This window comes from Sinohyriopsis cumingii, chromosome 8, assembly GCF_028554795.1.
Source record: "Sinohyriopsis cumingii isolate HCF-2022 chromosome 8, ASM2855479v2, whole genome shotgun sequence".
Taxonomy (NCBI): Eukaryota; Metazoa; Mollusca; class Bivalvia; order Unionida; family Unionidae; genus Sinohyriopsis; species Sinohyriopsis cumingii.
Genome location: NC_142968.1, coordinates 63,870,531 through 63,883,412, shown reverse-complemented (window position 1 = coordinate 63,883,412; position 12,882 = coordinate 63,870,531). Strand labels below are relative to the sequence as shown.

Here is a 12,882-nt window from a genome sequence, read left to right as displayed (position 1 = left end):
CTTTACGCAGTGAAATTATTAAACAAACTGAGATATTAAATCAGCTCGCATATGACATGGAATATTTTAACCAGCGATTAATTCAGGCGATAATCGATCATGTTGACAGCGATGAAAATAAATATAAGCAGCAATTTTTAGATTTCTTTAGAATACCAGAGACGAATGTACAGAATTTTAAACTTCCTTGGTATAACGTAACCGAGTTAAGAAAATCAGTCAATGATGTCACTGATGAATATTTTCCTAAAATACTCGATGCCTGGAGAAAACTAGCTCCACCTCCAACTGTTCTCAGACATAATAATGATCCACACGGCGGCGGCAGACACGTATCTCCCGGAATCGTTAATATAACCAGCACGATCGTGGTCAATCTGGTTTGTGACGTAATTGATGGTAGCTATCAAATAGATCTCGGAAGATCAAATCAGGCTCAACAGGGATATATTTTATATACATTTACACCACAAGTATCCCCTGGAAGTTTAATCGTGCAAGAACCAACTAATCCTGTGTATCTGCGGTGTCACAATAATATGTTAACACGAATAAATTTTAAGCTCACAGATCACCTTAATCGCTTAATTGACATACGTGAAGAGCATGTAATAAATCTGTATGTGAAATCTTAATTAATCCAGTAAATATTATATAATGTACCAGCACGTGATGGTTTTTATACATAACAAAGTACTTGAAAACGCCATCAGAACAGCGTTTTCACAACCTCCAAACATGGAGCAATTTAACGTTAATTTAGTTATTGATGAATACGGAAACGAGGATTTCTTATTAACACAAGAACAGTTAGATCAGCTCCGTCGAAAACATATTATCGAGATCATCTGTAGCAGAGATCAGAGTCTAAATTATGCACACTCCTGTATTAAACTCGATCAACTTAACAAAATAATATTTCAGAATAAATAAATAAAAATATTTTTTATTATTGATACAAATCAGTTTTGTAATTCTGATGGGGTGATTAGATCTTTGATCATAGATCCTTGATCTTAATATTTTATTTTATTTTATTTTATCAGAAATATTTTATTTTATTTTATTTTGTCTTGTTTTATCAGAAATATTTTTATTTTATCAGAAATATTTCAACATTTTTAGTCAAATTTGTTATTTTTTTCAGCTATTTTAGTCGATTTGTCAAGGAAAATTTGTCAAATTACAGTTTTTCGTCAGGTCAAACCTCGAGCGATTCTCTAATTGTTTCATTGATAAATCGTTAAAATCCTCCTTTTTTTAAAGAAAAATTACCAGAAAAATTAACAAAAATCGCATGAAAAATCTCATTTTTTGAGCTAATTTTACTGATTTTTGACGATTTATCGATGAAACAATTAGAGAACCGCTCGAGGTTTGGCCCAACAAAATTACGAAATTGATTGGTTTGCATGATTCTGAGTACCAACTAGCCCATCAAAATTACGAAATTGATTGGTTTGCATGATTCTGAGTACCAACTAACCCATCAATTTCAGAAAAAATAAAATATTTCAGAATAAATATAATATTTCAGAATAAATATATAATATTTCAGAAAAAATATATTTCAGAAAAAATAAAATATTTCAGAATAAATATATAATATTTCAGAATAAATATATAATATTTCAGAAAAAATAAAATATTTCAGAATAAATATATAATATTTCAGAAAAAATAAAATATTTCAGAATAAATATATAATATTTCAGAATAAATATATATTTCAGAATAAATATAATCTCAGAATAACATTTCTGATCAAAGATCTACCCAGTTACCGAAACTTTCATTTTCATTTTCACCAGAATTTTTTTGTGCTACTCGAGGTTACTCGCCGACATAATTTTTCGTAAGTAACTTATGAGGGTACTGATTGTTTTTTTCGTTTCGTACTCGCTGGATAATCCCAATCTGACTTTTTCTACTGCAACAGAAAGAGGAATAAATTCATTTACTTGATCATCGCTCACCATAGCTAGTGACTGAAACATAGCTGCCTGAATTCGCTTTATGAACTTATATTGAGATGATAGAACATACTTATTTTCATTTTTAAGTTCTTCTAACGTTCAAAATCAGATATTATTTTTTTAGGATTTAGTTCATCAGATATATTAATTCCATTTTCTTCTAGTTTTTTAATAGCAAAAATAATGTCTTTGATATTTTCAAGGTTCATTATATAAATATATAAATATTTAAAATAAAAAAAAATTATCCCTATAGAACCCCTATCGAGTGTTTAGCGAGTTCGTCGGGATGTTTCATGGACGACACAACATATACAATGAATATATATAATGAGATGGATATATACAATGAAATGGATATATACAATGAATGACGAGTGTTTTAGCGAGCTCAGATTACATATACAATGAATGAATGACGGCACAACATATATTATGAAATGAACTTCTATTCGAGTGTTTTAGCAAGTTCATTAAATATGAAATGAATGAATGACGGCACAACATATATTATGAATGACGAGCCCCTATCGAGTGTTTTAGCGAGCTCAGATTATATATACAATGAATGAATGACGGCACAACATATATTATGAAATGAACTTCTATTCGAGTGTTTTAGCAAGTTCATTAAATATACAATGAATGAGTATATACAATGAAATGGATATATACAATAAATGAAATGAATGAATGAATGAATGAAATGGATATATACAATGAATGAAGGACAGTACAAGCATACACGCTCAGCAGAACCCACCCCCAATAATCAGCCCGTGGGTGATACAAAACATGTGTCAACCACCAGTTGATATGTGGTTGGAGGGTTCTGCTGAGCGGGGGGTTTCGCGGTACCCCCCCCCAATTATTATAAAAATCGCAATTATGCGTAAACCACCGACAGTTGTCAGCCATGGGGATTCGATCCTGGACCGCGAGCGTCACAGTCCAATACGATACCGATTAAGCTATCGAACCTTCTTACAAACATGTTTCAGAAATTAATATATAGCTAATAATCATTGAAAAGGAACTAATATCAAATATTTTTGCTCAAAATACAATTCTGAATTCAAGAAATACGTTTTCACCAAACAAGTTAGATTTATAAAGCTGGATTAAGGAATTTCCTATTTACTATACCGCTTATGATCCACGCCATCTATGATAGAACAATCCAGTCCCGATCATCTAACTGCTAGATTTTTCCATCCTCTCTATAACAAAACTGCTAGATTTTTCCATCCTCTCTATAACATAACTGCTAGATTTTTCCATCCTCTCTATAATTGTTCAATGGAGAAATATATATTACGAGACTCGATAAAAAAAGAAAAATAATCACACATACGTACAAAAATATATATCATATATATTTGTGTACTGAACAAGAAAAATGCAACTAATTTTTAATTTCAAACATTATTATACACATATTTCTGTAATCGAGTAAATACATGTAGGATCCCTGTACTGTACTGTAGATCTAAAATTAACCCGATGCGATCGATACAGACTAGACGCTGGATTCTACACTCAGTAAGCTAAATATACATGTCGGTTTTCTGTGTTTACATGTATTTTATGTGCTGTCTATGTCTAGTGTGCTGTTATAAATATTTCACGAACAGAGCAGAAAATACACGAACCGTATATTTTTGTAAGTTAGAAACCATAAACGGGTATGTAGATAATTATGACCATATACCAAGAATCATAAAATTACCTCCCTTTCGTATGGTCAAAAAATAAGAAGCATAATAACGATAATTTCTGACAAAAAAAATAAATAATTAAATAAATATAATTCGAGGTATTGATGATAATTATTGATATTGGAAGGTGATTTTTTGTTTATATTTTTTTGAGAAAGCAGTTTTGTATATATTTTCTGCAACTTTTTGTACTGAATACGGATGAATATCAAAGTATTTCGCAGCAGCACATATCGAACGAAATATTATTTTTTTCACCTGTTTCTATATTTGTAGAATTTACCGCCCTTCTAGAAACTGTCTTACATCTTCCAGTATTACCACGTGCAGAGTTTTCGCTTTGTGTGGCAACTCGAAGGTTGGATAAACTATTATTTTGTGGATCTCCGTCAGTATGATCAATAACAAAACCATCTTTGATCAAACCCTTGTGACACTCGTAAATTAAACGATGACAGAGATAATGTTTCTTTTCAGCAGTAAACATTAGATAACCAGTATTAGTAACAACACCAACCGGTCTTTTTAACCTACAATTTCTGATCACACCATTACGATCTGATTCGTAATTCTTGATGACAGGATGTGGGATAAATTTATTTTGCTCCATTATACAATAATATTATTTGTTTAAATCATTGTTTGTCTGAAATCTTGATATATAATCCTCCACGGATTTTATAGCGTTTTCACTACTATTATTTTTTCTGTCATAATATCTTTTAAGTTCTCTGAACCGTTTTCCACCGAACTTTCCACATGATCCTGTTTTTCCTCGCACTCCAATACCACATCGCAGACACGGTATTGGTCCTAGATTTACTCGCCATATACTTTGTAAGTGCATCCAACAAAATTCCTTTCTGCAGGATTTGTTGCATCGATTTACTGAACCGATCATGAGCCAAGTACAATGATTCATCATGTGTATATAATATTCTTTATTTAAATACTTGTTTTAATTATATGAACGAGTTTGAGAGATTATCCCAAACTAGGCCTTCTAAATATAAATTTAATCTCCACAGATTATTTTCTGACTTACCAGTACGAGATCTGGTTGATCCGAAAAATAAAAGTTTGATCAGTAAAATTCATGACGCCAAGAAAGAATTTTATACAGATGGTGCATCTCATGTATGGTCAACGTTCAAGATTATTCGCAACACTGTCAAGGACGCTACAATAATGACAAACCAGCGGCAACTATCATTAACTACATCACTGAGTACGAGGGCAATCAAAAATATTTCTTCAGTGTAAAATTTATTGTGTTAACAGAAACAGGTAGTTGGATTATCCGTGATAAATATGATCCTGTCCTTGGTAATAATAAAATTGCCATATTAAGTGAAAATTCCAGACCGGGTCTATTGACTGGCATTGATAAACCGTATTATGAGCGAGCGTACCCTGTAACAGCAGTTATTTATGGAATCTATGAGATAAATAAAAAAAACCAGCGTTGACAACCTGGCACCCATGAAATTTTCAAGGTTAAATTGTGTAGCCGAACAAGTAATAGAACACTTTACAAACGCAATGAGTGGAAACGGATTAACTGATTTAAGACGTGAAAAAATAAACTCGTGCACTGATTCAGTTAAGGATACCGGTGCTATAATAAAAGATGCTGCTGAATTAGGAAATATATTAAAATTTTCAATACAAATATCAATGATAACGGGAGAAGTACTGTACGAATCAAAATATAAATCGAAAGGAGCTCCAATAAATATTATTGATCATAATGCGCATGCATGGACCAGCGCAGTAACAATATTTCCACGTGATCGAACTGTTAGATTTTACCCCTGAGATATGGGAGGAGGCATGTTTGATTTTATCAACGAAATAAGTAAAAACCATCCTGTATCGGTATGGTTATTTAAAAGTGATGAGGAAGGTGAATTTGATCAGTTTGTTAAACCGAATGGTGAAATATATCGAACAGAATATCTCCTCGACGAGATGAAAAGTCTCGCGGAGAAGTTTTTCACGGAAAACACTAACAAGTTACTAACTAATTGTTTTACCGTTCCATCTGTTGCGGCTCATTTTGCTAGAGAAAAAAAATTCATGGAAACCAACACGATTTGATTTACTCGAGGACGTACGCGCAAGTTGCGTCGAATACGGACACGGCGCATTGTGGAATACCAAATATAATTACAATGATGTTATTTCGGTTGATATGGTTGCATGTTATCCGGGAAGTTTTCTTGGATACGGAGATTGTTCTGTGTACTTTAAAAGATTCGGTCACCCTACAAACGAGATGACGCGAGTGGCAATTAATGGACCATTACCTGATTTTGATCTGACTGGATTCGCTTGTGTTGAATCATTCGAGTTTAACAAAAAACTCCACCAAATTTATTATGTTTGGTTTGGCAGACATTTTTGTGAAAAACGTTGGGCGCCTATAGTTTTATTACGATATATGCTAGATTGTGCGGTACTGACATCGTTGGTTGTCAGTGAAGCAATTATATCATATCACGCGCAGACCGAAGTTTGGTTACCCATGCCAGATTCTATCAGTTTTGATGAAGTCATTAAGGAATTTAAGGAAAAATGTCCTGGTGTTTCCGAAGATGATATTATCAAAGAAGCTCCTAAAATTCTTGAGATTAAACTTAAAAATAACGAAAAAACCGCAAAAGATCTAGGTAGAAAAATTATAGGTAAATTTACTCAGGGTGGTGCATATGATCATAAAAGACATCACGCATGATTAATTCTAGATGACGCCGAGTACGATTGTATAATTGCTGATACAACAGCGAGAAATATATTTGTAAATCGAGAAAGTGTTTATTTATCCGACGGAACAAAATTAGGTACGATTGTTAGTTACATAAATGATGTCTCCCCACAGTATACTCATCTAAGATCTTCTATGTTGGCTTATGTTTCTATAAATTTATTATCGATGATTAATAGATTTCCTGAGACCGCAGTCAGAGTCGCAACAGATTCGTTTTACATTTCGAGTAAATATTTAGAATCTGTTATGGAATTTATAAGTAATGATGAACGATGGAGTTCGTGGAGAATAAAAAAAAGAAATATTACACAATTATATAGAATCAGCAGATGTTCCGATGAGAAATTTTTATCGTAAGTGTAATAAAATATCAGAAATATCGAAAGCGCCGTCAGTGAGTGATCCATTAACTAGATATAAGACAGTATATCTCAATGGACCTGGTGGATACGGCAAGACGACTCGAGCAATTAATGTTTTTAGAAATTCAGATATGATCGTGCTGACACCCACACACAGACTTTGCTCGAGAGATGAAACAATGGCAAGTACAATCGTGCACGTATCATAGTTTCTTTCGGTGACGCGGGGATACATGGACTCCTGAACGAATGGGAGAAAAATATATACCTAAAATAATTATTTGGGACGAGATATGTACGGTGTCATTGAATACATTAAAAACGTTTCTTGATTGGTTGCTGACGAAAAATACCGCTATAATAATGTGTGGCGATCATGGTCAACCGCCGCCTTTTGTTGGACCATCTCCACATGATTGGTTAAAAATTTCGTTGATTATTACTAAGAAATAGATGATGATCATAGAGCTCTCGATGCAAATTTAATGGAATTTAAAAAATTAATCAGATTACAATCAAACAAAATTCAGTGTGAAATAATACGCGGAGTAATCTCAGAGACCTTAATGAACGATTTTTTTAATTTATGGAGACCCAACGATTTGATAGTAGCAAGCAGAAAAATAATCAGAGACGCTTTACAACAGCAGTTATTTCAGCTGCATAAAGAAAAATAATTGCCTGTACCGTTATGTTATAGACCATCAGATACAAGAAAATAGAATATTAATGTTGATATTCCAGGACAGACTGAGAAACAAAATCTCGTATTGAATGATATTGTCACTGTTGATATCAGTGTGGTCGAAGATGCATTACGCGCTGACAAATCTCCATGGGTGTTGGGATACGCTATGACGATCCACTCGTCTCAAGGATTAACTATTTCTGATACACGAGTCTGGATTGTAGACGATCGTATTGAGTGGTCAAATTTAGTCTATTTAGCGGTATCGAGGGCCAGAATAATATCTCAATTACGTAGAATTATAATTCCTGAAATCGTCAATAAATTCAACATCATCATCGACGGTGATATAATAAGAAAAAAATTAATCGGATACAATCTGATAAAAAAAAATAAACGCGACTTTGATCTTGATGTTGAATTTATTATCGAGTTAAAACAGCAGCAGAATAATAATTGCGCAAGTTGTAATTGTATAATGCTGTGGAGGTATTCGAATAATGATTCAAGACAATTTACCGTAGACAGAAAAGATAGTAGTCGCGGTCATACACGAGAAAATGTGATGTTGACCTGTCTCGAGTGTAATCGGCGTAGATGCGCTAGTCAAGTGATCGCGGTGGTAATTGTGTATCCTCTGGAATTATTTGTAGTTGTTCACGTGTAAATCCACGTTAAGGAGCAGCCGAATCTAGTCTGTAGATTGCAGGTCAACCTGGAGATCTTGTCACGGTGGATATTGTGTGTGGTAACACTCCAAATAGGATCAGTCGCTCTTTTTTTACCACCTTCAAGTTCACCAGGCTCGTATAAATACCTTACAGTAATATTACCTAATACTGGCTGTGTTAAATCACGTCGTTGTATTGGTATATTTTTTGTAATTATATTAATAGGTTTCATGTTGATTGTTCGTGTAATCTCATTATTTAATGCAGCTATCACACCTGGTAATCTTGCAACCCATTCACGAGATCTCGTATCCTGAATAAATTCCTTTGCATATTGATATCCAAATAACCGCTCAGCAAGTGTTCGATTAAATCGTTCAACAATTGCCTGATCACGATGAATTGCAGTATGTCCTCATCGTATTTTGGTATTATGTTGCGTCATCAACGATGATAGTGGACCAAGAAATTCCTTGCCAGGATCAACCTGTAATAGATTTGGCCATCGCAATGGTCCTCGTTGATAAATTCGTTCAAACGCATCGGCTACTTCAGATGATGTTTTCGCTGATAGTGGTTCTGCATCTTTATATCTACTTGCAACATCAACAACAGTTAACGCGTACTTGTATGTTTTTCTACGTACAGTATCATGTGGTAAAAATAAAATATCTGCTTGATGAACTTCATTAGGAACACTAACATCGAAATATGCGTACTGAATTTGTTTCGGTGGTGGTAGGTAAATTTGCCATATCGCTTGCCTGGATAACCACGCTTTAGCAGTAGAATGTTTAACCGCTGCTGCATCAGCAAGTTTACCAATTGCTGCTTTACCTTTCCAGTATCCTCTTGGACTATAATAAATCGATTCCATTATATATTACCAGACCCAAACGCTAATTTACCTTTCATTGCAGATCTTACCAACCAATTAGCTAATTTTTCTTTAATATTCTTTTTTTTTTTTTTATAGAATCTAGCGCATGAATTAATTTCACATCTGCAATATGCCTATCTTGTAGATTTTTACTTTTATAAGCTACATCATGAGGGTGACAAACTCGATCAATAGCGTTTATTGGTTCCTCGCCTGGTTTTGGGTGATCCTGATTATCAAGTCTGATATCAAGTCTGGTACCAGGACCGCAATAATTATATCCTGGTAGATCTTTTTCTCCTGATTATTTAGCCCATGGATTACCTGGAAACTTTGACATCAAATTAGCAATATCACCACCGCGCTTATTAGGTAAAAATGAAAATTTCTTTCTACCGCATACAGAACATTTTCCACCATACGCTATTTTTTTATTTTTTGTTGTAACCGTAGCTAAATCAGTAGTTGGAGTTTTAGATCTGCAACGTAAACAATATAAATTCATGATATAAAATATATGGATATAATTGATTTCTCAGCAACTCGGCGACGAGAGCCAGTTAAACACCACCCTGCGTTACCAAATTCCATCAGAATGATTATCATAGGACCATCTGGATCGGGTAAGACGCAATTATTACTCAATTTGATAATGAGATGGTTAAAATGGGATAAATTGTATTTGGTAGCACCATCCGTTGATGATCAGAGGTGTTATGAAGTGTTAAAAGATTTTAACGAAAATGCAAGATTACTGGACGAAGATAATGATGTTATAGAGTTTATAACCGATATTGATGAAGCGCCGAGCGTTGATGTTTTAGACGGATTTATTAATAATTTAGTTGTGTATGATGATGTGATGCTAGATAAACAAATAAATCCAGCCAGGATATTTTCTCGCGGCAGACATAAAAATACAGATGTGATCTACGTTACTCAACGGTATACACAAATACCAAAAGTGATCAGAGACAACTGCAATATTTTATTTGTTTTTAATGGAGTTGATACACACACGATGAAAAATATTCATCAAACTTGGTGCAGCGGTGACATGGATATAATTAAATTTAAAAACTTCTTTTCACGAGCGCAAGCTACTCCGCATGGATTTATAACAATAAATTTGCACGATCCAAGAACAAGATATCGTGTAGGTCTTGATAAAATCTTTTAACGTTTCTGATTTTTTAAAAAATTTAAAATTAATAGCAGCAGAGAGGGCGCCTACCAATGTTGGTCGTCTGGTGGAAAAAACAAAAATAAATAAACACGAAGAGTACTTTATTTTTCAGTTACTATTTCGAACTAAGGTTTTATTAATATAATCGGCCATTACAAAAATAAAACATCACAGGAAGCGTTTATTTGTAAAAATCTGGACCTTTCTGCGGATTAGATTTCCATGAAGGTTTTATTTTTTTTTTGTCGGAATTCTTGGGTCTGTTCGCCCTCTCTGCTGCTAGAACTGCTAAAATATTCAGAAAAGCGGAATAGAGACGGTTTCGAAGAAGTACAAAACCGCATTCGCTTTTCGGTTGCTTTTTTCTGAGTTGCGAGACTGAACTTCTTTGTCGACTGGTCGTGGTCGTGGTCTAACGGCATGACGTATTATCTCTCCTCCATATCAAACTCGTTCTTTCAATCGACTCATAACAAAAGCACGTAAGTACTTGAGTGTTTGCTTTAAGTTGTTTAAAATGTCTGTTACACATTGTCCCGTCTGTTACACATTTCGTTCCTGTTCAAGAACTTCACAAATTGAAATCAAATTTAAACTGCGCTATTACATTACTAAAGTCGAGTTTAAGTTTCCCCCTTCACTAATGTGAAAGACACATAGTGTTACCATTATCCATCTGTAAATCCAATTAAGTTTTAGTTTATGTCATTAAATTCGTAAACTGCAAAAGAGTGGAGGGGCATTCGTGTTTTGAAAGCACATGTTTATAACATGTTCCATACTTATTTAGTTTGTTCCAATATCATACAATGCACGAGCTTGTAACAAAGTCGACTCAAATTTTTTGTGGTATAGAAATGAGGATATCGAGGATTAACGAATGATTTATTTTTCCTGCAGGGATCAAGAGCTGGTGACAGATGTGTACGAAACAACACCCATTATGTCAACCTATCTTCTAGCTTTCGCACTGGGGGATATTGATTACCTGCAGAATTTCACTGAAAGTAATATCAAGGTATTCTTTGTCTCAACGAGTCTAAATTTAGAGCCCTGGGTCAAATAATTTTATTTCTGACAATTATTAATAAATAATCTGCATATAGTGAATCAAGAAGAAAATTATTTGCTGACAATATAAAAACAAGCATAATCCCCAACAAACAAACAACAGCAACAAAACCAAACCATCCACTCAGCAAATATCAAGCAAAACATATATAACAAAATAAAAAAACTACAAATATGAAAAGCATCTGAGTGCAATAGCGCTTCAAAGAGGTTTAAAATTTACGACTGTCTTAGGGTCTAATTGAACTTAATTTAATATCAATAAATCGAAGTCAATGAAATTCTACCCGTCTAACAGAAAAGAGAGGTGCATCATGATGGACGATCCTGAAAACAATATTGAAGTTGTTAGAGTAGATCAAGAAATAGATCGGGAAATATTTATTGAATATGAGTTTAACATTGTCAGTCCACACAAGCGTGTAGAAAAGACTAATACAATTTTTGGACTAATTCAAATAATTCACATTTATTGACAAGAAAATGTGTCTTCAGTTGCATCTGTCATCAATTTGAGGTCCAATATATGGCCATCTTAAAAATATTTTGCAACTGCTCTTAACTGGAAAGTTATTTTGACTTTCGCGAGAAGAGTTTTTATGATATTTAGTTGGTGTTCAATGAAAATGACTAACTGTTAATATGGCCACCATGGCAGACATCTTGAAAATATTATATCAACTCTTCCAAATGGATGGGGCTTACACCAATAGACTTCTTATGATATCTAGTTGGTCCTAAATGGAAATGGTGCTAGTCGTACATCCTATATGGCTGACACAATGGCTCTTGAAAATCTCGTTGCTTCTACTGCCCCTGAATGGATCATTATGATCTGGGGTGTGTGCACCAAAAAGACCGTTAATGGTATCCTCCACTTTGTCCTAAACGAAAAGGCTACCAAGAATACATCCAACATGTGTACGACAGCAGCTAATTTGAAAATCTTGTTATTGCTGAAGAATATCAGAGATGGTTTCAATATTGAGCAATTAAAAGGAAGCGACGGTCTTATGTTGAATTCCTAGAGATTCTTTCCGACCAGTCAATACCTTCTAGGAACTCTCCTTGGAAAAAGTTCAGAGATGAGAAAACATATTATTTACGAATATTCCAAACAAAGATATTCAGAAATATTCAATGATCTTGTTTACAGTATACACGACTCTGGAAATAAATAAAGCCTTAGTCACAAAGATGGCATCAATAAATACAAAATTACTTGTGTTATCAAAAGACCAGACGTTATAAAAAAAGGGTTGTAACAGCGAATTAAAATATGTCTCACACAGCGTGACGAATCCTAGGACAGTTTACCAATTATAACGCCACTGCAAAAATACAGAATGAGTCCAAACGGAAGATGTAATATATACCAACTGAATTTTTTCCGATTGCTATGGAGTTCAAAAAACGTATGAGTTAATCTGGAAACCATATCAGTTTTAATACAATGACACAATTATTAAATAAACGTCTTCAGAAGTTTTTAAACTTACAAGTGAACTGGGATCGAGTAAGAAATCAAGTAGGAACTATTGACAAGCAAAGTGCCATTTG

General features: G+C 33.9%; 1 protein-coding gene across 1 annotated transcript in view; it reads left to right on the top strand.

The window, feature by feature from the left end:
• The window catches only part of LOC149793684 (aminopeptidase N-like), a 45,489-nt gene extending 34,172 nt beyond the window's left edge, over window positions 1-11,317 (top strand). Inside the window, exon 5 of the mRNA XM_089969039.1 lies at window positions 11,152-11,317. Coding sequence (XP_089825165.1) covers window positions 11,152-11,317 — 166 coding nt within the window. The remainder of the gene's footprint in view (window positions 1-11,151) is intronic.
• The last annotated feature ends 1,565 nt before the right edge of the window (window positions 11,318-12,882 follow it).